The sequence below is a fragment of the Nyctibius grandis genome, chromosome 3 (assembly GCF_013368605.1).
Source record: "Nyctibius grandis isolate bNycGra1 chromosome 3, bNycGra1.pri, whole genome shotgun sequence".
Classification (NCBI taxonomy): Eukaryota; Metazoa; Chordata; class Aves; order Nyctibiiformes; family Nyctibiidae; genus Nyctibius; species Nyctibius grandis.
Genome location: NC_090660.1, coordinates 16,386,520 through 16,413,182, shown reverse-complemented (window position 1 = coordinate 16,413,182; position 26,663 = coordinate 16,386,520). Strand labels below are relative to the sequence as shown.

Genomic DNA, 26,663 nt, shown 5'->3' with positions numbered 1-26,663 from the left:
TTGTTTTAGTCTCATGAGCAAGTCATGTCCTGCACAGAAGTCTTTGGAAATTAGAAAATTAATTTACTTTGAATATACTTTTTTAGAAGTGCTCTTTACAAAGCGCCTTAGGCTGCAGAGTTTCTTTTTATTTAAATGAAAGGGAAAAAAATGGGGAAATGACCACTTCAGTTGCTCGATTATGCAAAACCGTGCAAGTACGACATCTGTATTGGCAAGTAAAGAAGATGCTGTGTTGTCTTTGAAATGCAGATGTGTGTTGAACAAATTTGAGATTTAGATTTGACTCGTTTGTTATGGCAACAGTTCTTCTTGTGCAGTTGCAAATACAAACACATTTTACATGATTTTCAGAAAAAAAAAATCTATGCAAAGGAAGTGCTGCTGGCTATGTCATCACTATACCTTTTTTCCCTTTCCACTCCTGTTAGGTATGTGGCCTATAGGAATGCCAGTATGATGGGGAACTTAACTGTAGTTGGCCTTTTGTCTAATACCTTACTTAATACATATGCTACGATAATGTTTACCTGGCTGAAATGATCCTATATCTGGTCAGTGCCTGTACGTTTTTTGTTTTGTTTTGTTTGGGTTTTTTTTATGTTTGGTTGGGTTTTGTGTGTGTTGGTTTTGTTTTGTTTTTTTTTTTTTTACTTCCTATAGAATGTTTTTACACTTCATCTCCTAAGACCCATTCTAGGATGAGCATGTCAAGTGATCCAGGATCTGATTCAGTGTGAATAAGCATATTCTGTTGCCATTATGTCTGTTAAATTAATTTTCTCTGAAACTTAAACAAAAGAAACCACTGGATCTATATTCAACTCTGAGGCAGACAGGGAATTTGAGAAACTAAAAGCTGATGCTTGTCTATCATGTAAGTGTCCCTTTGCTGCTGGCTTTTGAGCAGTTATGTCATGTTTGAATTTAAAGAGACTACATAGAGCCAATTTTTCATTAGTGATTGTTTGCAAACTAGACTGATGACTGACTAACTTTGAAGTGGTTTTACATTGCTAGCTCTTATCACAGTTCACTCTCTTTTGTCTTTGTCTATTTGTCCAATGAATGCTAGTCCGTGACTTTTTTTGCTAGGTAGTACGGCATCAGGCTATTATACCAGGTGTTGCTGTTGTCACATTCCTGTTTTGTAACACATGTAATGCACAGTTTTGCTTTACGTCAGTCTCATATACGTTTTCCCAAATAGTATAAATTCTTTTTAAACATAAGGATTTGAGTAAATCAAATTCAAACATGATTACTACTTAAATGTTATGCAGCTGACTTGAAATGGCTAAAATAGCTCTGTGTTGAGTGTTCTGTGTGGTGTGTGTCTGTTAATGTTATCTTCCTCATCCCACTTCAAGTGGTAAAGTATAGGCTTTGCAGGGTAAGAACAGCCTGCTATTACAGCTTGTAATTTTTGATATGGCAATTCATGGATGTTAAGAAAGAGCAGGGTGATGGAAACAAGCTGGCGAGGATAAACTAAGATGCTGCATGTATCGGGCATGTGTCTAACAGCATATCGGTCACTTCAGAGTAACAGTTTACATGCATGTATGTGCCCCACAGTAGAGGCAAGTTATATTATTTAAGCTTAAGAATTAAGATCATGCCTCCAAGTAGTCATGAAGCAATAGCTCATGTGCTCTAAGCTCCCTGTCTTAGCTTTCCAAGTGGATGCTCATGTCTGAAGGCTTGAAGTATCCTTGTGCTACACTTGTTCACCAAAGCTGAATAAGAAGCAATAGCATTGTCATTGGTACATATTTTCTCCTTACATTTACGGGCCTTCTCATGTAGGCACAACAGAAAAATAGGTGTGCTGATTTAAGTTCGATTGTTGAAAACTTGTGTTCTGATCTTGCAATGCTAGGTAACAAGGGGAACGTTGCAATGAGCAATGTATGCTGAGAGAGATGACCTGACAGAGGAGTGCCAGTAAAGTATGTAAGTGACAGAATGACAGAATGGATAGGGTTGGAAGTGGTGGTAGGTAGTTTAGACTCAGGTGAATGCTTTCTCTTCATGCGATGTCTATGATCAATTTCTATAGCAGACCAATTATTATCTTAATGCAACTCTAAAAAAGCAGAAGTTATGTCATCATGATTGATAAAAGGCTCAAATTTTCTTTTAATGCAGGTTCTAGTATAGCATTGTTTAGGGGATGTCTTTTTTTTCAGTGTCTCAAGCAAGAGAGAGAGTCTGATTTGAAAAAGTGTGAAAAAGCAGGAGTTGTCTCAGTCCATAGTGAAATTTTTGTGCCCAGGACTGTACCTGATTTTATGCTGACTGCTCATATAGCTTCTTTTAAATCAGTAATTGTTTTAGAGATGTAAGCTAATTGCTAGCAGAATTTCTCCAAATGTATGCAGTCATGGCAGCTTTTAGCTACTCTGTGGCTGTCAGGTTTTATGAATTTCTAGTTTTAGGTAAGTTATTCTTTTTTATTTGCATTTGAAAAATAGTAAAGCATGAAAAAGAAAGAAGATTAATTTTGCAATTGCAGTTTTCAAATAGCAAATACTTGATTACAAGTCTACAAAAAATTACCTACGATTAAATTTGAGGCAGACTTGTCCTACAAGCCATAAAACCAGCTTAATTGCATGTTATGTCATTCCATTTTGATTTCCATACCACTTTTAAAATGCATGCAACATTTAAAAGCTGCTTTTATTTCTACCGTTAGCTTTCATAGATCCAGAAGGTTAGCACTATGTTTGTAAAAAGAGAATAGCATTTCCCATACTCTAAAATTCTCAAGTACCCTGGCAAAGGCCAGGGTCCAGTCCCGGAATTTTTAGTGCATCCATAAGCAGAATAATAAACTCTGTTTTCCTATCTGTTTCTGAGATATTTGTCTAGAAATGTCACGCTTGCTTAAATGTAAACCCGTGTGAGAACAAAGTTATCAGGCCTCACAATGTTGTTAGACTACAGTTTTTGGTCTCTTATTTCCTTAAAACTTTCCCTCCTAGCACTGTGCTTTAATTTTTTTTTGTATCATTTTAAGTCTGTCCATTTTCTTTGATTTTTGCCACTGTGGGTAAGCAAGCTTGAAAAAGTAAATGCTAGAGAAACAAAACACAAAAAGGCAATTAAAGACAATATTACATTTAGTTCAATATTTTGTAATTTTTGCTTGGATTAGAAATGTTTACCAAAATAAAGCCAATTTTACCATGCAATTTGCAAAAATATCTAGAAATCTCGGGGGGGAAGAAACCTAAACCAAACCAGAAAAAACTTAGCACTATTGACTGTTGGCCATAGTCACAAGCTTTAGGGTTTTTTAGGTTTTCATAGTGTAATATATTACCAGGTCTGTTCATGACATGCTGTCTTTATGTATCACGTTGCTCATTATATACAACTATGCACTCCTGTTGAATCCATTTGGAAGAGTTTTTACTCTACATAGGAGTGCTGTCCTCATCAATAGCCTTCTTGAGTTTTGTTCAAACTACAGAAAATCGCTATTCTCTTGATAAAGGGAACAAAAGGCATTTTTATTCATGCATTGGCGTGAATCCTGGCAGCATGTTAACATGTGTTCTTCATCCCTCTGTTACTGTGCTTTGGTGCCAAGTTCTTTATAGTTACCACATCAGATCTTCAGAAATACTTTGAGTCAGTCTTTCCTTTTTTGTATTTCTTCCCCCTCTTATTTTCTACATCTGACTAAAAGGGTTTGATTCATTTCAGGTACCTCTTTTTTTTTTTCTTTAACCACATTTCTGTGGAAATGGGTAAGATTTTCAGATATACCAAATGCATTTCTAGCCATCTTTAAATCAGAAAATGGTAGAAAACTTGCATCTATTTTGTTTTGAGCTGAGTTACGCTGAGGAAATATTGAGAATACCACTCTTGGTGCCTATCTCAAAATATGTTTTAAAAATGTCTAATAAGTAAATCAAGAATGGTATTTGCAAGTCTCAAAAACTGCATGATACTGGCAAGTGTGGTTTAATTTGTTAGATTTACGGTTGCCAAGTAGAAAACCATATCTTTCCTTAGATTAAACAAAATTGTTTTCGACACAAGCAGCAATGAATTAATTGCAGTTTATTTTACTACAAGGCCTGTACTATGGCTTATTTGCCAGATTAACTTTTTGCCTGTGATTTGACCAAAAATAACCACTTCTGAAGTATTTAGTCACCGTTTAGAGATTGTGAGCTCTAAACTTAATCTCTTCACTATTATTAGTTAGTATCTCACTACAACTCTGAAGTTTGCAAGTGTTTAAATATTCTGACTTAGTTGGGAAGCTTAAACGCTTATTGGCAACGTTGATACAAAATACAGTTAATTTTCTGGCCTTAGTTGAAGGATCTAGACCTAGCTTCTCTTAATCTTCATTTATTCTATGCTTCTTACAGTAAAGCTCCTCAATAATGCTAAACAGGCCCTCCTAGGCATCCCACTGCTGTTCCAACTTGTATAGTTTGTATCGGTTAAGTCCAGAGTGACTTCAGTACACATATATATGTACACATATATGAAATAGCTTCAGTACACAAACAAAGTAGCATGTTAGACATGTAGAAGGTAATACAGCAAATCCTCTTGTGTGTATACAGAGTAACTTAGGTAGGTCTATACTTTTTAGTATGTCCTAAAATACCTTATTTCAGACAGTGGTCCAAAAATCCCTCCTGTTTCACGCTACCTGTTACATGTGTTTAATATGCCTTTATCTGTACTCCACAGTCCTTTCCACCTTTCTGGAACTTAATACATTGTTTTATTTTTATTTTTTCCCTATTGGCATCTTTTTCTCTTTCTGAACATGCCTATGAATTGGCTTAATGGTATCATTCTTCCTGGGTTTACATCACTACTATTTTCAAACTAGGAATCTCATATTTTATGCTAAGATGCTAACTTTAAATGCTACCAGTGTGAAAAATGTTATCTTCCATCTTCTAAAAGGAAGAGGAGGGAATAGTATTGCTATTGTATATTCTTATCTAAAGGAGATGAGAAAGAGAACTGCTTCCGAGAAGATGTTAAAACTTTCAGGAATGCGTTAATGATCATGATTCAATTTCTAAATAAGCTGCCTTCAGAATAAAAAACTACAGTTCATGACTTGACATTTTTGAAAGTGCTAACATGGTAAATCATGCTCTTTCAAAACTTTTGTTCTGTACGCTAAAGGAAGTTGTCATCATGTTTTACATATATTGGCAACAAAAGGTGCTTTGATAGAGGTTTAGATGTTACAGTTCAGTTTGGAAATTCTTAGGTGTACCCCCTTCAGAAGTAACATTATAGTTAATTGGTCAGCAATTAATGCTATGTAATTATGTCCAAAATACTATATATTTAAAATCTTTGAGGCAATATATAACTTAGTTTTTTAAATCCACATCCATTTAGAAAGTATCTTTCAAAAATATGTGTCACAGAATGATTTCAAAATATTTAAATTGAAATCATTACACTTTGATGCGGTTCCAATAGTACTTGCAACATTTGGTTTTAAAGTATCTGCTCATGTTGTGATTGCTGTTCTGCTGAACTTGGCTTTCAGTATGTAACATTAATTGCAGTACAGAAATTGGCTGCCCATGACTGGAGCTGATGTATGTAAATGGAATAATATCATTAGAAGCTTTAATGTTTTTGTCATAAAATTGTAGAGGTATCCTTGTAGGTAAGTGGTGTCCAAGTCATACATAAAATAGGTCCTACAGTTAACAATACACCATCTTTTAATATAGACCTCTGTTCCATAAAATATGTATGAATCTGTTAGTTTTAGTTCACTTAAGTGTTGATTGTCTTAAGAAATATGGTGTCCTAAATTAGATTTCTTTTTTTTCCCCCCTCTGATGACTTTAATACAAAAATAAAGAGGTGCTCTTGCATTTTCAGGAAAGCAAGGCTTCCTGAAATTCTTTGTGTAGGATCAAGGGATTGAAGGGTCAGATTTAGATGTCTGAGGATAATGGAATTTTTTCTCTCTTTTTTTCCTTTTTAATCACACACCCCCCTTTCTCGCCCTCTTCCCCGCCACCTGACTGAAAATTCCTCCTTTGAAGGAGGCTGGAGACTATCAAGGGCCATCCTGTTTCAGAATAGCCACTCTGTCTCACTGCTTACAGTAGAACTGAAGCTGCAGGGCTGCCTTACTAAAGGTAGTTTCTGTCTGTGTGTGTTCTTAATTTGTATCTACTAGCATGGGCAAGGAGGGGTGCCATTGTAGAGGAAACTGGCAGTGACATCTCTATGTGCACATTATATGCAGTTTGGGGTGATACTTTAGACTAGCTTGAGTATCACCCAGTGGATTGAATTCCAGGTATCTCCTGGAGCACATTAGGTATACTCGTGGAGTGCATCTTTTAGTTTTGTTTCATCTTAAAAGAATCCAGTTGAGGGACTCGGGTTGCTCTGCCATGCAAACCAAAGCAAGATAAGCTGGAACAATTGGAGGACTGTTTTCAAAACTGTATTTGTGTTTTGGACTAAAATATATTGTTACTGGCTTTCTTCAAAGCACTGAGCATCACTGTTTTCAAGGGTAGCGTAGCTTCACTTCGTTCTACTGAGAATCAGCAGGAAGCAGGAGGAGGGTTTTTAGAAGCCTTGATTTTATCTAAAGCAACAGGAACTAATGGCTATTTCATAGAGTGGATTTTACTTAAAAATTTGAAAGGAAAATCATATTTTAAAGTAATTGTTTTCTATATGCTGTATGCATATATACAGGAATACTACCTTAACAGAAAAAAGAAAAGAAAAAAGTAACATTGATCTGTGCCGGTTGTACTAAACAGAGAAGAGGGAAGGAGGGCTGTGTAAGAGAGAGGGGAAATAGAAGAAAGGATATCTGCACTCCATTCACTGTTCATATTTCCAGAATGGTATAGTGTAGTAAGGCTATGCTGGTAGATCTCTCCCTTCCTGAAAAAAGAAATTATAATAAAACAGCAAATTAATGCTGATACTATGCATTTCCACATCCATTAGTAATACCACATGGAAACAAGAATTGGGGTTTTTGCATTTTAGAGCAGGAAAAAAATAGTATCTTCAAAAAAAAAAAAAAAGGCAAACTTCCCTCCGTTTTCATGTTATTTTGAGCAAAAGCATTGCAATGCTTCTGTGTAATGGTTAATGCAATGTGTTGCTACAAGCTACTCTTAAATTGTGTGTTTTGAGAGTGCGTTTTTATAGATGAAAACAACTGGTGGGGGAATGTTCTAGCACTTGATTTTGGGGTCATCCAAATTACCCATGACTCTCTTTCTACCCTTTAATTATTGGTAATTCCTTTTTGGTGAGATCAGCGTGAAAACTTTGCCTTACAAAGCAAAAGTATTTTGTGCCTAAATGATGCTTACTTTTCAAAATATTAAATTGAATTGTACTACAAGATAGCCAGTTGGGATTATTCTCTCCCCATTTTTTTTTCCTTGAGCATTAGTGTCTTGTTCAAGAAGATACAGGAAGTCTGTGTCAAAGTAATGGTTAAAATTCTGCAATGTCTGGCTCTAAGCCCTGTCCTCCACTAGACTCTGCTGCCATGAAACGTGTTTGTATTTTTTTATGTCTAACAAGAAAAATAACACTTTATTTTTAATTTTAAAAATGTTTAAAAGTGTCACTTTCATGTAATGTATTCCCACCTATTAAAATGTTCTGCATTTTAACTAGACACTTTATTCCAGCAATCCATCAAAAACTGGAAGCGGATGGAACGGAAAAAGTAGAAGGATCCATGACGCAAAAACTGGAGAATGTACTGAACAGTAAGTTTTGTCCTTCCAGCAGCAACTATTTATGGACTTTGAACTTTCTAACAAACTTTAATATATGCCTAGGAATATGGTAGAAAGTAGAAAACAGTACAGTCTCTTGTCTTTTCCTGTTTGATGGTAGTGATTTTAGGGTGTGTTGGTACGCCTTTTGAAATAAGTGGCAGCTTTTGCCATGGCTTTCAGTGGCGTTCATGGTAGAAAAGGGAATAAATGTCAAAATAAAGGAGTTCTAAAGCACTTTAAATGAATTCTGGTGTCATCTCAATTTTAAGTGTACAAAGAAAGCAGGAGCTATATGGATAGACAGAACAGCAGAAGGATGAACAAAGCTAAATACCAGGATTATAAGAATTTTGAGCAAAAGAGGAAAAAAAGATACAAACTGTAATAACAAAGTTTATGAAAAGAATCTTTTTCACTTAATATGCTGCCATTTAGACTACTTGGAATTAGAATTCTTTTTAGAAACTTTGAAATGCTGTCTACTTTTCTGTTTCACTGTGTTAGCTGTAGGATTGCATTGAGAGATGGCTTGAATTTACTGCAATTCGGTATGTGTTTCATCAGATCAAAAAAGTTACTTTTTTTAATTCTGGGACTTCTGCCAAGATAATTTTACTTTGTTTCATTGTGATTTTTTTCACAGAGGAAGGGATGTTTCCCTTAGTGCTGTATCAATAAGCAGGAATGACATGCAGATAGCTGACTCAGTGTTGGAAAGTCTGAGTGTATTTTATGAAATCAAGAAAGTGACATGGAAGTTCACTGGTTTTCTTCTCTTGTATGAAGAAAGCAGTGACTGTATGTGTGTTTGTGTGGGGAGCACAAAGAAAGCAGGGGGTTTTGTGAACAGCTCTAGCTCTTTTCAGTAGAGATTCATTAATGCTCACGATAAAGGTGTAGTTTGAACATTGTTATTCCACCATCTTGTTGCCTGGAGTGAAAAAAAAAACAAACCCAAAAAGCAAAAATCACCAAAAAAAACTAACCAAAAAAACCCCACAAAAAACCTCACACTATATACATAGTGTGTGTCTAAGTGTGCAGAATATTTGATACATATAGGGTAGGAGAAAAAAGCATTTGCTGAAATTTGCCAGTGCAGTCCTCAATGCTCTGTGCTCTGTGTTTATGTCATGTCATAAATGTACCACGTACAGATTCCTTGGTGAGCGCTTTCCCTTTGACAAAATTGTGACAGATTTTAAATAAAACAGCAGAAATTTAGGTCCATGACATTTTGCTACACACACTAATATGAGGCAAATTTACCTATAATATATAATCGCTGTTTCATTTGATAAATGGTGGCTGAAATCGTATGCAGATAATGCAGACTGTCTTTTTCAAGCTGGATCTGTAGAGGAACTTGTGCCAGACACTTCAGAGTGGTATTAAGTTTGGCTCTGCTGTGAAAAGCACTGGCTGGTTTTCCTCCCGATACTTTGCAAGTCATGACGGGTGGGAGGCAGGGAAGTAGGAATACAAGGATTTAAAAAGAGTAAATAATATTATGCAAAGTAGTTTAGGATCAAAGCTTTGTTTCTTGTCTGGCCATTGAAAAGCTTCCATAATCCATGAGTAACAGGGCCTGCTTTCAAAAAAGACTTCAAATCCTTAGTTGAATTTTACATTTTATGAACTGTAGGTGCATAGTTTTGGGAGACAATTGGTGTTGTGAGCTTGATTACAAGCTCCTAAGAATAAGGATGTTTTCCACAGCACTCGAATGTATGTTAAGAGTGTGCCAAATTATTGGATTGAAATGGTATGGGATAGTGGAAGCACAATCTCGTGTTATAGGTGGAATTGTAAATGTACGGATTTTTTGCTAAATTGCTAAATTTGATTCCTAACCAAGCTATTAAATGTATATTTATAAAAATATATGATGTGCTAGAATGAATTTCACAAAGAATTCTATCTTAATGGCGGTCAATCAAATTCCATTATGTGGTGGTTTTGTCAGTCTCTGTGAAAGACAACTGTTGGATAACGAGAGCTTTATTTCAAAGTAAAAAAAATTGCATACAGTAGATGAATCGTCTATTTTGAAAACATAGTCAATATAGGACCTGAATCTTTATCCACGGACTTTATTATTTAGGTTTAGACTATTAATCAGTAATCAAGAGATAAAGATTGTTAATGTAGAAAGGATTTGGAGGGGTGAGGAGGGAGGAAATCTTACAATATTTTTTTAAGTCTAAAAAGACAGACCTGTTTTGCATTAAGCATTGAATTTCATTAAGACACTAATAAATAATTTGATATATTTCTATTTCTATGTAAAATAGAACAGGTGCCCATAGGAAAAAAAGTAAAATCATTTACTTGAAGATGCCTACAGGAGATTAATTCATAAAGAGATGAAGGCATGCAGTTTTAAACTAAAGATGGAAATCACTGTGCTATTCCTGCAGTTGTCAATTACCTTTTAAAAACATTTGTACTGATTTGAAAAAATGCTTTATGAATATAGCTTTAATTCCCAGATACAGTACACTGCTTCTTGGCTGTTAAAAGAATGGACGAGAAACATATGAATTCAAACAAAACAAATGTTACTTACTAGAAGGATTTACAAAACAAGAATTTATTATAACCTCAAGAGAAAAATCATACTTTATCAGTGGTCTGTATTTAAATGTCCAGCTAGCTGTTTTCGTTGTGTATTTCTCCTTAATGGATTAAAGTGTTCTATGCTAAATAGTATGCAGTAGAAATAGCTATCCTGACAAGACTTTTTTTGCATCAAGGCTTCAAAATTTCAACAAACTTTAAACATTATTTAGATATAACAATTATTTTACAAAGACTACTTTTAACATGAGCAGGCCACCCACAGTGTTGACTAGAGAAAATGGCATGCAAGCCACCCAGCGAGACTGATGTAATTTTTTTTCATCTTTGCTTAAAGTATAGTCACTAGACCAGATAATGTAGAAACTTCTACACGCAACGATCAAAAAGGCTAGAACAGTTTCACATTTTTTTTCTTTGGTTAATTAAAAATAAGTCATGAGTTGAAAAATGCAAATATTCGCATGCGATGTAAATCTTCCCTACTATAAATTAAACTCTATTATTCTTTGTTAGGAAATTATCCTTATTAAAAAGTAGAATGCTTTTTAGTCTGGATAAAAAAATATTTTAAGGCTATATTTAATGTATTTATTGAAGACTATTCACAGATAGTATAGAAACTTAATTGCATGAAATTGTTGACCAAGGCTTGATCCTGTATGCAGTGAAGCGAGTAAAACTTTTAATGCAGTGTGAAGACAATTTGTATTCATTCTGTTACAGTGACTGGCTAGTTAGACTTTTTTCAGTCATGCCATTGTCTTTGACTTAAATCGTTGGTACTTTTAAATGACTCACTTAAATATCAAATATTGTTAATAATTTAGAAGACTTAAAACACAAAAAAATTGTTTGCAAAACCCAGTGATACCTCTTAAAGCTATGACTTTAATTAACATAATGAAATGACACTTTTCTAAAAAGAAAACTTTCTGTGACTTTTCCATATCCTGAGATGCATAATTTAGTTGTAAAATGTAGATCTGCAGCCAAAGCAAACTATAAAATATCTACAGCAAAGTTAAGCATTTGAAATAGGAAAGAGTGATTGTTTTTAATTGCACAGGGTTCTTACCACATTAAAATGCTAAGTGGTTCACTTTGAAATAGTATTTCATCAGTTGTAAAATGTAAACACAGTTGAACAAAAAAGTATAAAAAACGAGCAATACTCATTTGCTCTAAAAAAACTTGAAGGACTCATTAAAATGAGGAAAATCTGTATGCCATTTGAACTGATTACTTACTCTACTTTTTCTTATTTTCATCCTTTTTAAAATAGGAGCCAGTAACACAGCAGATACCTTATTCCAAGAAGTGCTGGGTCGCAAGGACAAAGCTGATTCAACCAGAAACGCACTTAATGTTCTTCAGCGTTTTAAATTTCTTTTCAACCTTCCCTTGAATATTGAAAGAAATATCCAGAAGGTATAATCCTTTAGAAGTACTTTTCTATTTGCTGAAATAGTCTGTTACCTTTTTCTTGACAAATATAAATGTTTGTTGTTTGCTTTTTTATTTAAGGGCGATTATGATGTGGTTATTAATGACTACGAAAAAGCCAAGTCACTCTTTGGGAAGACAGAGGTTCAAGTATTCAAAAAATGTAAGATGGGTTCTGTTATTTGCTGCCTTTTTTTTTTTTTAACTTAAAGGCTAAAAAGCACATAGTAGTCTAAAGAGGTTTATGTGGGTTTTATATGGATTTTAATCCATAAAAATTATGGATTTATAGGAACCAATTACTCTAAGCAGTACTTCTAGCAAGTTGTCTGAGTGACTTGTATACTATAAAACGTGAAATCACAGCCATTTTTATTTTTTTTATTAAGGCTTGGTATTAGTGGACATAAAAGGTTACAGTAATTAAAATGTGACTTTGGGTATCTGTCACTGGCATGTTGTTGGAAAGACTTCAAAGTCCAATTTTCTGTTTTTGTAGAACTGTCGTATACAAAATTTTCAGATGTGGCTTGTTATAAAATGAGTTATATTGATTTCCACATTAACTCCAGAAGTGTCTGATGTCCTAGAAAAATAACAGAAATTTAAGTTCATACCACTGCTGAAGGCACACATTGGATTTATTTCCTCTCCCTACGACTAGATTATGCTGAAGTTGAAACCAGAATTGAAGCTTTAAGAGAACTTTTGTTGGATAAGCTGCTTGAAACTCCGTCAACATTGCATGATCAGAAACGTTATATAAGGTAATCATTTGACTAGTATCTTCATCAGGCATACAGTGTTAGACGTGTATTTAAATCTGTTTCCTAATTAGGGTAGTGACTATTTTTACTATGGTTTAAATACTAATTCTAAAGGTCTAAGTAGATTATTTTGAGATTTTATGATTATGTAAATAATGGCAATGGATTGGTTCTTGATTGTTTATTGAAAAAGCAGTTCTTGAATGAGAACAATTTAATGAAGGATAATTGAGATTGAATTTAATTTTATAAAATGTTTTAAGGCGTGTTTGGATTCTATTGCTTCCTCTAAACCATCATATTGCAAGCAACGTCTGAAGTGAGCACTTATAGGTTGCAGATCTCAAAATAGATGCCTTATTAACTTGTCTTACACTTCAGCTTGACTTGGTGTTGAAATGGAATCATCCTGAGTCAGCTAATAGGAAGGTTTTGATCCAGACTGTTGTTTAAATTTGGCTTTGGCTCTTTTATTACTCAGTCTAACTAATGTAGTTCCTTTATATTTCATGAACATGAACCAGTTCCCCAGTTTTTGTTGAAATTCCTAAATTTTCTGTCATTCACAAAGCTGATGTCAAAGTCTGCTATAGACATATTGACATGAGTTGGTTGAACCTTCTTCTACTGGTAGACCTTAACCTGCTTTACAGTCCTTGGAGCCAAACTTTAGAGTGCTCTGGAACATCTGATGGCTTTACTTAGAAAGCTTTTGAGTGTTGGACATTACTAGGGCTCTTAGTGTGGCTTGACATTCTCAGTGCTTTTCTCAGTTATCTTAAAAGATGTAGACCAAATGCATTGTGTGAGAAGCATTCTTAAAATTCTGACACCTGCATGAGGTCTTCAATGTTTTGTATGCTCACCAGGTACAGTCGCAAAGGACAAAGTGCGGTATTAGTATCTTAGGTCCCTTTACACTGTCTTAGTTTGAGGACAGTGACCAGTGTACGTTTATATAGAGTGCTTCTCGTTCGTCTGGGTGCTGTATAGATACTGCTGATTTATTGGATTTGCGTTTTAAGGTAAGTAGTTAAGCATTTTGTGTCTCTGAAGAAGGCACTACTGTTTCCTTTCTGTGTCAGTCTCAAAACCCTTAAAGAGCACCTTCTTTATCTAAGCCAAATCTTATGACCTCTTCTAAGGATTCTTTGGAAGAATCAGAGTTGTATTATGTGTTTGATTCTGGTGTGTGTTTTTTTGGGTGGTTTTGTATTTTTTTTTTTTTTTTAGCTTTTCTCTAGCCGCTTACCTTGAAGTATTGAATCTTTAAAAATATCCCAGCCTATGTTAAAGCAGACTGTGTTAATGTAACTACCAAATGTATTCCACATGTAGAACAGTATGATGAAGGAGAGCAGGGAGTGGAAAAATGTGAAATAACTTAGTTCTAATGAATTAACAGAATCCTAGCGTTCAAAGCGATTAAATTAAGTTTCACTACTCTAGATATGCTAGTGTGGTTATACTAGTGTAAATTTTCTGGAGGCATGCTGTGAAGAAAGTTTTCTTCAGAGCACTGCAGCTAAGAGGAAATTAACAAAATCCTAATTGTAAAATTATTTGCATAAACCCTGCTATTTTTATGAGGTTTTTTCTTCCTTGATATGTTTGTTTTGTATGTCTCCAATGTCTAAGGCTGAGCAAGACCTGAATTACTGTGGTTTTCCCCCTCAGATATTCAATGTTTACCTTTATAATTAGGCTTCAGTTCATATTTTCCTCTCATTTTATTATGGTATTTACACTAATTATTTTATACTGTTCAGAAACAGTTTACCGTATCACTTAACAGCCAAGCAGATATATTTTTTCCAAGACCAGTGGTAATTTTTTTTTATTTTGTGTCTAAGCAAAGACTGAAGTCCCCCTTAACACTGAGGAAAGACTTAAGCTCATAATTTATAAATGTCACTCTGTCAAAATGGTTGGTTGTGTAATGTTCTCATCCATCCAACCAGTCCTACTTTGATAGTTTATTTTTTTGGTCAAGTACTGCAGACAGGTCTCAAAGAAGACAGAATTTTACAACACAGTCCTAGTTAACTTTAGGTATTGTGGTATTGTAGTAATACAGCTTTTGTGAAGGAGTTAAACATTCCCTGCACTGATTAAGGTAATAAATCAGCGTACTTCACCTTGAGCATCTTGAATTGTTGAATCTGTCCTGAGTCTCGGTAATGCAGAACGTAATGGAGCGCATTAAATAGTAGAGCAGCTACTGCTTTTTGAAAATACTCTTTTGAAAGTACTGTTGTCAGATAGTCTTGAATGCCGTACATTAAACTATATTACTTCTGTGTTCTCTTTGAAATCACAACACAGGCTTCTTATACTCCTTTCTTCCCAAAGACAGAGGGTTTTTTGCTTCCGCATATTAGAGGTCCCAATCCTTTTCATTATCTCTCCCCCACTTTTTTTTTTTTCAGACTGTGTGTGCACATCCTAATGCAAAAAAACAAAACAAAACAAAAAACAAAGCAAAAAAAAACCCCAAACAAAACCAAAACAAGCAGGAGCTTGGTTTATGTTTGTTTGTGCATGCGTGTGCTAAAATTAATGAGCTGCCAAAAATGAATTCCTTCTGTACTTACTTGTTGAGGTTACGTGGTGATACAATCAGGACATGTAAAGTGGGAAGAAAAATACCATATTTTATGTGCTTGAGATGTCATCACGGATTCCAAGTGAAATGTGAAGTACTGAACTGCAGCCTTGGCAGATAAAGAGCTTGATTTCACAAGTACTTTATTAGAGGCGCAACTGAAAATACATATTAATGTGATATTAAATACGTATGTTTTTGTTTATTTCTGCAGGTTGTTTTGATGGAATTTTGCTTCACTGAATGAGAAAGGGAGAATGCAAAGCTTGTGTTTGCATTGGATATGAGTGTATCAACAGCTATTCTTGAAATTTTAGAATTATGTAAAAAAATTTTTAAAAAAGAAAGTATTTCTTAGTACATCTTTGGTCTGTTTTAATGAGGCCTTTAGTATGTCAAGTCAGAGCTGTGATTTTTGGACTGTGTTTTACAGATACCTTTCTGATCTTCATGCGCCTGGGGACCCTGCTTGGCAATGCATTGGTGCTCAGCATCAGTGGATTCTGCAGCTCATGCACAACTGTAAGGAGAGCTATGTTAAAGAACAAAAAGGCAAGGATATATTTTTGTTTTATATATATGTATCTGACACTTAGGAATTTGGCATTGCCTTTTATTTGACAAGTTTTAGCGTACAAATGATATTTGAGGTTTTTTCCCCATCAATTTTGATAGCTTTTTACAAAGTTGAATACTGACTTGCATTTTTTTTTTATTCTATTATAAAAACAAAACAGCAGTTGGAGTTTTCTTTTTGTTTAACTTGTAACTTTTAAGCTCTTTACATGGGAAAAGCATTAAATTTCAATCATTTATCTGAAGTTTGCTGTCCTCTCAAAATACTTCTTTGAGGTCACATGAAGTTTGGATTGTTGTCTGAATCTGCCAGTTAGATTTCTTTGTCACAAGATAATGCCGTTAGTATATGGATATGCAGGGTGTTGGGGCATAGTGGAATAATGTGTAATTTCTTGATACACAGTGAATGATAATACGGTGTTCTCTTGTTCTTTGTTCATGTGCAGTTTCAAAATTCAGATTACACTGTTTGGGCACAGACCTATGAGTTGGACAAATAAGATATTTAACCAATGTTATATTAAGAACAATATGAATACTTAGTTGTATTCTGTCTTTGTCTTTGCCAGTGTTGCTCCTCAAAGAAATGTATGCTCATAGGTATTGCTTTCAGATGTGGCAGCAACTTAGCTGCCAGCTAACATGATTTATCCTATTAGAGTATTTTCCAGAAGGGTATAGGTGGGAGGCTATTGGCCTGGCATTTCTAGTAGTAAAATCTGAAAACTGGATTTTTAAATTAGAAAATGACAAGTAGTGCCTTGTTTCTCGAGAAGTCTTACTGTGTTTCCTGCTATTTCTGAAATGAGTAGGCATATTGGAATCTGGCCTCTGTTGGCTTATAGGCAACTTCCATGTTTAGTGTTAGTGCATGTGTATCCCAAACCAAATAATGTGTTCTCTTCTGAGAAACCGCAATAATTTTACTGAGTTGGAACTGCTGCAGAAATGTGCTGTAAAATTGCTGCAGGAGGCTTGAACTCCCTTTAGCAGAGGTTATGACATCAGGTATAGAGTTCACAGGGTGCATCGCATATGACAATGATGTCAGTAAGTTTTAGCTTAAAGCATGCACAGACCATCTTTGTTCCACAACACGGTGTGGAGTGCTGTGGGACCAGCTGGAACACCAGGATGGTTTTTTGGCCTTTTGGTCAAAATTCAGAACATTTCCAAAACCTACCCATCTTCCTTCCTTGTCAAAATCCTGAGACACCACCACCACCTCCCCCCTCAACATAGAGCTATCAGGAGCAAAACTCACTTGTAAAATCAGCCCCGGTTAGCAATTCTAAGCTTTCTTTTTCTCCACTCACTTGCAAAATGTTATGTAGCCATTTCTTAGCTTCTTAGCAAGAAAAATAGGGGCATGAAGATACTAAGTGCTCGGGAGTTTTTTGTTGTAGTAGTCTATATGATTTTGATATGCATGCTCCAGTAAATGAATGGAAAATGTGTCTGAGTTCTTAGGCTTGTCTTGAAAACTCTCAACCTGTTTGGTGTTTTTCTTGCAACAAATCTTCTTACCTCAGCCTTAATATCAAAGGGGCTATTATGTTAGCAGCTTTGTTTGGCTCACAGAAGAGGGAATTTAAATAACTTGAATGCCCAGTAAATGTATGTATGAATAGTTAATACTTAGTGCATATATGAAACAAATGTCAATATGTTATCACTTTTATTAGAGAGGTCATCAAGTTTCAATAGTGTTTTTCCAGCCTTTTATGTGGTCCTTACAAATGTAGTTTTTGTACAGATTATAAAATACTTAACCATTGATCCTAATTGATGAAATTTCTCATTTAGTATCTAGTAGGACAAAGGGAGGTTGCTAAACATGGCTTTTCCTTTCCATAGATCTTTAGTTTTGGCATACACCAGACAGGAGAAGGAAAAAAGAAAACTTAGAAGAATTGGTATTAACTGCCAAGTAGAACAATGCTGATTGTGATCAGAGACATGGAATGTATTATTTTAATCTACTTTAATAGATGTATGCTTTTCAAACAGCAAAAGTGTGGGCTTTTACTGATATCAAATTGGTTATGCAAGACTTAAAGGAATCTAATCAACTTAAATAAGTCAGAAATGTGGTTTATATGTTCATAAATTCACAGGCTGTTTTTAGGAGAAAATAGTAATAAATTTTCAAACATTGAAAGTCCTCCACTTAAAACATGCTTCCAAAAAAGATTGTGTTTCAAGAATTTGGAGAAAGAGGTGGGTCATAAGTGTGATACTCTAATGAAAATGGCATTAAGTATTTTTCTAGGTTTCCCTTTTCAACAGGGATAATAGATATTGTTTCTAGCAGACGGTAGTCTTCATATTGCGGATGCTGGAATAAGCAGACAGCAATTACACCTTGAACATACCAACAATTTCTGGCTTTCTTAGCTTAGTTCTTCTGCTGACTGTGAATCTGTGGGTTCAAACTGACTGAGTCAAAACTTTTCAGCATAGTAAACTTAAACCTCAGTAGCAGATTGTATCTATTTTTGCATTTGTGCACAGTTTTTCAAGTTTCAACTGAGTTTGTGGCAAGGCATTTTGCTGCTATTTTATTAGTTTTCAATGCAGAGCTGTGTCCTGAGTCATTACAGATGAATTTTACTACCCGAAATGGATGTGGAATTAGGTGAAAGCCTGCTTTTCTTACCTTGCAAAGTCTTTGTTGAAAACTCTATTAGACATTCTGGACAGGAGTTTTGTAGCTGATTGTCAAACAGTAAATATTACCAAAGAATTTATTTGCTGGACATGATGTATTCAGGAATGGAAGGTTAATGTTGCAATTATTTGCTAAACAAGCTAGAACCCAAACCTAAGTGAAATCTAAGGAGATCTTACTCCAAATTCAGTCAGTGATACGACAAGCCAATAGTGTACTCTCAGTGGGACAAAATTTCAGTTGTCTCCATGCTACTAGGAGGTTGACCCTTTAGACATCACAACTGAAATAATTTCATTTTCTTGTATCGAAATAGCATCTTCTCCTATCTTTTTAAAAGATTTAGCGACGTATCATCTCATCCAGGCCACTAGTAATGGCAGTTAGGACAAATGCCCAATATTGAGAAGAAGTAAATCTACTTTTTTCCATCCTCTATAGGTTCCTTATCTTTGTCTGATGATTGCTCTCTTGTTAATAACTGTACTTTCAAGGCTCTCCTATGCACAGCTGAAGAGTCGAGTGAGATAATTCACTCTCAGTAGTAGTATCACATGAAAATTTAATAAAAAAAAAAGCGCCTGTGTGCTTGGATATTACTAGAGATTAACTGCATTTTGTAGAACTACTCTGCAGTTGTAAACATGTCTTAAAACTGTAAAGTATCATAGCATAGTACAATCTCTGATGCAGCCTGAACAAAGAAACTGTGGCAAGTCTACGGGGCTGTAATGGTCTTTGAGTTCTCTCCTGGAATTTGTTTCACGGGTTAGCAGAAGTCCTATGTGTTTCAAATACCGTCTGTTTTCAGTTAATCCAACTTGTGTTAATGTTATTTCCAAAAACTGAAAGGTATATCAAGCTGTGCTAAGCTTTGTCAGATAATTTGGCAGTGTGGCTTAAAGGCTGACAGCTACCAACAGCAAGTTATTCAATTGGATGTTTCCTTTGAGCTTAGTAGACAATTATTAATTGTAAAAGATGGAGTAATCTGATCATGAGCTAATTGGTTGCATTTATTTCAACAGGTACAAGTGGGATGGGGAATTTTCTCAATTCTTGTGTATGAAGTACTTTATAGCAGCATTTTGAAGTGTATTTCCCTTGAGGAATATTTCTGTGTGTGTATTAACGTACTGTTTCCCCTCAGCCTTAAACAACCCTTTTGGTTTGCTGATTAGTCATGAATTATGTAGATTAATGTTTGGTAATTACATGCTCAGATATGGCTGTTGTTACTCACCCATCATTGCCTTAAGCCTATCTCTCTTGCTCTGTATAGCCATAGCAGACCTTCCTCATTTGTGAAGTAAAAAAAATGCAGGCAGATGATGTTCATATTATGAGAAACTGTTGGAATCCAAGCCCATGTGTTTTAAAGGGTGAGTGAATAGGCATATACAACAGCAGATCAAAATTTCTCCTGCTCTGAAGTATGAGCAGCCAGGGTAAAGAGACCAAACAGCATAGCCCATGTCATAGTGGAAGCATGAGGCAGTACAGGGGATGCCCAAATCATAAAGCTCCCATGCTCGTGTCCTTACATTAAGCCCTTCTCTGATGGTCAGATTCTTCCATTAAAGGTGCAGCTGTAGGTACAGGACCCACGTGCAACTGGCAGGAGCTTTAGCTCTGCTGATGTAGTAGTGCTTCTAATTATATGGATTTGTTAACTTTTTATGTTTTGTATGTAGTGTTTGTCTGCCTTAGTAATGGAATAGGTAGTTATGCTCTTTTATTGTTTTTTTGAAACCTATTTTTTTATGGTTATGAAGTTATTTCCTGAAGCATTGATGAATTCCATTTATAAATCTGATCGCATCTCACTGTAGCTGCCCACTGGAAGGACCTGAAGTAGGCAAAAATAGTTTGCTGCTCTTACTTAGTATGTAAATGTGTTAGAGAGGGAGATGCATGAGACTGAATAGACAAGAAAAAGAGCATCTTTGAAGGCTATGAATATAAACCTTAACATGGAAAAGCACCATGCTCACTCAAAACAGTATTTCTTAAATCTTTAGCAAGAGAGAGTTGAATGATAAACTGAATTGTGCTGGTATTTTATGCCTTGTATTGGCTAAAGTGTGACTTACTTCTTCTGAACTTTGAATTTGTGATTTGTAGAAGTCTGGGGACTTTCACACCTGGTACCTGGACAGTATATGGTTTCCTTCAATTAAGATTTTACATATTTGTAATTTTTAACTTTACTTGGCAATTCCCCTATTAGGGCGTAATTGTAGTTTTTCACTATGGTTTATGCTTCCCAGACTTGTTGGAGTACAGGAAGCATGGGGGATATAATGACGTAAAATGACACGAAAATAAATGTAAATAAATGAGGTTTAGTTTAAAATTTGCCTGGGGACCTGGGCAGATAGCCAAAATGAGTTAAGCAGTGGGATTTTTAACATGAGTATCAGGGAAAGAAGCTATGGATGTTAAGACTGTTTTCTGTGTGGCCAGTGGTTATTTGCTTCGACTTTAATAGTGGCTTAGTAGGTTTCATGATCCTTTGAGCTAAAATGGATAGGGACTCTAATCCAGTTATCATCAAACTGACTGAAAAAGTCTTCATTTCTTAACAGGTCTTTCTGAGATGATAAGTAACATTATTGCAAATAAGCTGTCTGTTAATACCCTTTAGAAACTAAAACTGTAAATAGAAACACTAATACAGTTGTGGTGCAATCTTTCTGCTGCCCTTTGGGTTACAAAATGTATAATATACAACCTATTAAAGTTCCCAACATGGAGACAGTTCTCAAAACCGGAGTGTACTACTTTGGTCACTGTGATTTTTGCTGTAGTTCTTGTTGCTGGAAAAAAAAAAATACCGTTTTTACAGCACTCAGAGTATGATGCACAGCTCTCCAGATATTGTAAAAAGCTATGCAGGGTTTTTCTGTGCCAGAGTAAGAGCAGCTGTGCATAGTGTGAAGGGGAAAGATGGATGCTTAGACCACGTTGCTCTTTCTTCTGTGCCACACTGAGATTCTATTCACCTCGCAATGAATGATCCATCTTTGTTAGATCAGACAGGCCGACAAGGCTTGTGTCAAAAGGGCCTTTTCAATTTGTTATCCTAGCAGCTGGTTCTCTTCCATTGCCTTTGCTTACTGTACATCTGGAAGAAGACTTCTTGCAGCTGGGAGCCATTTCATGTCTAAACCACATCCCCTGTCCATAGCAGAAATATCCTTTTGACAGCAGATGTCAAGCAAACCCTTAATGGGTTATTAATTAAAAAAAAAAAAATTAATCAGTACAAAATCTGACACTAGATTTGTTTTCCTCTTTTACCACCTGTATCTGTAACTTTGCTGTTATTTAGAATTTTTAGTAGAATCTGACATGTTCAGAAGTGCAGGGGGCCTTCTTATTTTATATAATACTTTAAATAATATTTAATGTATTATAAAGACAGTAAATATTGTTATTAAAAATCAGGCAGTAAATATTGTGATTAAAAAGCAGCATGGGTAGTTTAAAATAAAAATTGAAAATATTAGTACTAGTGAAGATAAAGTGAAACTTTTCTCCGGCCAGAATTTTACCTTGGTATCTGCTCTAGTCTTTTCAGTCCTTATTCGGGCAATTAAGTAAAAGCAGGCTGTTTTCAAAGTTGCTGATGATCATACTGTCCACTGGAGCTAGTGCTAGTAAAATTACGTCATTTTTGTTTATGGGCTGAACTTGAAGCGTTTGGCTCTTGCTTCAGTAATTTTTGGCCGGCAGGACTGACAGTAAGGCTTACCCTCAGGCTGTGAAATACTTAGAACGCCGCTAGAAATAATAGGCCCAATTACCCTTTTTGTGGTAAACTGAAAAATAGTTTCATTATAAATGTATTTAGTATAATGGAGACTAGCTTTAAGATTTAAAAAAGCATTAATTTTTAAATGTATTCCAAAAACATTTTTTCCATCAAGTGCAGCAGTTTCAATCTTCTGCACTCATCTCTGCTAGAAATGCAACTCATTTGCTTCTTGATCATTTAAAAGTGTCAGATTCCTAATAAATGGAAGGCTAGGGAAAAAAAGAAGTACTCAAGAAAAAGAATAAAATGCAGTCATTCATCTGTTGAACAGGTTTAATTTTTTGGTAATTTTTCCTGCTTGCGTAATTTCTTAACTAGACAAATTGAAATTCTCAATGCGGCGTCCTTGAAAGGAATCTTATCCTGGTTGTGTCGGTGCAGGCTCCAGGCACTGTGTGTTTGGTCAACAAGCAACAGTGGGTGGTCAGGCTGTAGCACAGGACAGGGGCCCGCTGTGCACAGGAAAAAATGTTCAAAGGTGTTTAAGGGTGGTAAGGAAGTCTGCCGCCCTTCAGAGAGTCTGGAGGCTATAGATCAGCCTTCCCTCACTATTGTAGCCTGTGAGAAAATTCACTGTAAGATACATAATGGATAAAAGAATACAGTAACTGTATTCACCTGGTAGGTGAATTCACATCTGTAGGATTGTCTTTTTTTTTTTTTTTAATTTAACCTTGCTCATTTACAGCATGCATATGAGCAAGTCTGTGTGATGACTGATGTTTGACTTACCATGGAAAATTACACTGAAAAACTACTCAGCCTGAGGTTGGTCACTTTGTTAACAATTTTCTTTATGACTGCAAAAAGTACTGGTGCTATATTATCCCCTGATCAACCAGTAGCTTTTGTAAAAAGCTTTAGCTGAATGTCATGTAAGTGATGCACTGGGCTGGCAGAATTGCAGAGTGGTTGACGCTGAGTTACGCAAGGGAGGCGAGAGATGCTTGACTCCCACGAGAAACCTCCTCCTGTCAGACTGCGAGGGGGGGAAAAAAAACAAGGAGAGTTGTGGAGCGATGGATATTGCAGGACAATTTTTACACTCAGTTTGGTAATAGTTTTGGAATAAGAAGATTTTTAGATTTTAAAGATTTAAATCATTGACTGGTTTGCAGACCATGGAAAAATCTGTTTTAGGGAAACTTCATGTTAGTTGTCTTTTTCACTGAGGCCGCAACATGCTGCGTGCAGGTAACGTCTCAAAAAATGTGGTCAAGGTATGTACGTGAGCCATGGGTACTGTAGGTAGCTCAGTACCCTGTAACAACTCCAGTACTGATAAAAGTTAGAGTAAACCTGCAATTAGGGGTCAGCACAGGTGACTTTTGATTTATAGAAAGTGAAAGCACAAATTAAATAAATGACCTCAGAAAGCATTGTGCTTTTTTTAAATGCTTATTTTGGTGAGATCTTACTGCTCTAGAACAGAAGAGGTCTGAACAAAACCCATGAACTATTTATATTTCAGAGAGTATCTGAATGTTTTTATTTCATTCTACATACCTATAAAATATCTGTGCACAAAATGTTGAAACCTAGTAAAATTCCTTTAAAAAAAATCTAAAGCAATGATAAGATCCTTAAAACTTCTTATTTGTTCTTCTCATGATTTTACAGTTGTAAATGTAATAAGGCTTTAATTATACTTCTGGTTTGTCGTGACTTTGGTAGAAGAAGAGAATGTAGCATATTTATTTTTCCTGTGTTTCCTTGGTTAAATATACATTTGGCACTGGAGTCACTGACAGATATGCTCCATGTAGATGCTGTATTTTGGAAAAAAATACTTCTGTAACTTCAAAGATGCGGTATATTTTTAAAAAATGAAGATCTGCCAGGAAAGTATTGTTCATGCTGTTTATGCAACATCTTAAAACCTGTTAGCACAGTAAAAAGTTAATTTCTTGAAACTTTAGATTGCTGCTGTCCTATATTCAGGATCTAGGAATGTAGAAATAGTACACAAATCAAATAATGAACAGGCAGTAAATTATTATTTGGGTAGTTTATTTAGGCTTATAAATATTATTGTCTACAGTCCATACTACTGTTAATTCATTGTATTATTACATTATGCTGCTAAATTTAAGCTGCTGGCTCCAGAGAGGGAATGAGTTGGGCTGGGAGAAAAATTGTTTGTAAGTTAACGCTCACTTTTTTACAAGATTTATGCGTTCGTGTGCAGTCTTCAAGCGCTATCTTCTGGTAGGGTGAAAGCAAGATCAGCTTTGCTAATGTAGTCCAGATGTTTATTAGTCCTGAGGGTATATGTGCTGTTGTAGTTCCCTGCTGCTGTGTTATACTTGCTTGTAATGCTAGACAACCAATTAAGAAATTAGTTCATGTTAAACTTTCTTTTCCTGGTACGGCTGCAGACTGATGATGTGGTTTTTCTGCTGGAACAAGAGAGTATTCTTTACATGTTTTCTGTTGCTGGTGAATATATAAACCATTCGGGTGGCATGGGGTTAGTGTATCAGCAGCAATACAGAATTTTCAGGTTTTCAGCTACCTCAAGCAAATGGTTTTAATTGAACTAATTCACATTAAGATGTTTTGGTGTGTCTGTTTTTCTTAATTCTGAGGTTTAATTGGCACTGTCATTTTTAGACACAATCTGTTTACAAGAAATTCCTCATATTAACAAGGTGTTTGAAAGGCGAGAACCTAAATTCTATGCAAAGACATCAAAGAGGGAAATTTTGGTGCATCATGTCTTTTTCTAATTGTAGTTTTTGTGAAAATAGCATTGCTGCACTCTTGGGGTTTTTTTTAGTATATGTTTCAACTAGCAATGCCTGTGACAACTCTGATTTGTCCCTCTTGGCATACATTTTTTTTGTCCAAATAAAACACAGATATATTGAATCTGAGTCAAATTCTTGTGGAAGCCCAAGAACTACGTGAGGCACTTAAAATTTCTCAGGGTCTTCTATACAGTTTTCTTTTTATTCTGGGTAGAATCTCTGTGAGATGTCAAATGCATACTTTTTTTTAATCTGGAGAGGAATCAATTTGTTTTGGTTTTACTTCATTCTGTAAGGTTGCTGGAATGTTTTCACAGAAGTTAATTACTGCAAATTTACAACATTTAAGATATGTTTTCGAAGTCATAGGTGTTTAAATCATAAATGCCGATGGTGTGTGACCTTACACAGATCTCTGCTATACGGGTAGTTGCATAGTACATGTCCGTAATTAACTGTTTGCACTTGCAGCATACATACCTACTTAAAAAACTTCTGAAAGCTTTAGTTTTGTACTTTCTCATTATTTTGTATTTGTTCAGAAGGAAAACTCTTTCCCCAAAGTTATGTTTGAACTAATTTGTAGGTCTTGTCTGTGGTGATGGTGGACAATACACTTAAATCACTTCAGTGAATTCTATATTGCTGAAAACTCCTCGGTTTTAAAGGTGTTATAAAGATGAGGTGTTTTTAATAACTTGCATAGGCATTGAATAGTGAACAGAATCGTAATACAGGCTAAAGATAGCACGGATGCGTTCACCAACTCAGTTAATGTAGTGTGTCCATCATGATTGTGAACGATGTAGCAAATTGGATCTATTTACTTGGGTGTCTTATAGTATGAACAGTAACAAGATGAATGGAGGAACCAACATTTAGCTCAGTAATGACAATGCCACGGTGAAAGGCCACAGGAAATCTCTTTAAAAGCTATTAAAGAATTATGGGAAGAAGAACTTCCTTTGAAAGGACCTAAAACCCAATACTGTCACCTACTGGAAGTTTGCGATAAGTTTCACAATACTTAATATTGCTCTTTAAGCTCCAGCTGTTGAAATAAAGTGACTAGGTGTATCTTTACTGCCATACTAGTCTGAGAGCAGCATAAATTCAGAATAAATACTCCTCAAATCCTTTTTACTTTGTTTTACTCTTGAATCAGAATTGCAGTGTAACAGCTGGTGCTCTTACTGTGTGGCCTTCCTGTTACTTTAAGTGTAGGTATTGATGGAAAAGATCACTCAAAGATTCTCACTACAAAATTCAGCATGGATTACCAGGAGAGGTTTCATCTCAATATAAGAAAGACATTTTGTACTGTGAGAACAACCAATCCCTGAAGTAACCTCCCCAGGGGTGTGGTAGAGTCCCATTGCTGGAGATTTTCAAGATGAAACTGGACAGGGTACTATATAATCTCATCTAGGCTCCTTTTCCCTCAGAAAGTTGGACCAGGTGATCTTTCAGGGTCCCTTCCAACCTGTGCTGTTTTATAGTTCTGTGAATTGTGATTAATTTAAGTTTAGCTGTTACAGCTCAGTTGACCAATGCTGAAATAATTTTTGATGGTTACTTTCAGAAATGTATCTGTAAGGTGAAATGCGTAAAGCAGCAATTTAGACTTTAAAAGAAATATTGGCAGTGTTACAGTA

The 26,663-nt window shown here is 35.4% G+C and overlaps 1 protein-coding gene across 2 annotated transcripts in view; it reads left to right on the top strand.

Annotated features, from left to right (window-relative positions):
• The window catches only part of EXOC2 (exocyst complex component 2), a 140,514-nt gene that overhangs the window by 42,106 nt on the left and 71,745 nt on the right, over positions 1–26,663 (top strand). For both annotated transcript variants that reach the window (XM_068396279.1, XM_068396278.1), the window contains exons 7-11: positions 7,698–7,778; positions 11,656–11,801; positions 11,898–11,979; positions 12,481–12,583; positions 15,622–15,740. In XM_068396279.1, the coding sequence (XP_068252380.1) occupies positions 7,698–7,778; positions 11,656–11,801; positions 11,898–11,979; positions 12,481–12,583; positions 15,622–15,740 (531 nt within the window). The remainder of the gene's footprint in view (positions 1–7,697; positions 7,779–11,655; positions 11,802–11,897; positions 11,980–12,480; positions 12,584–15,621; positions 15,741–26,663) is intronic.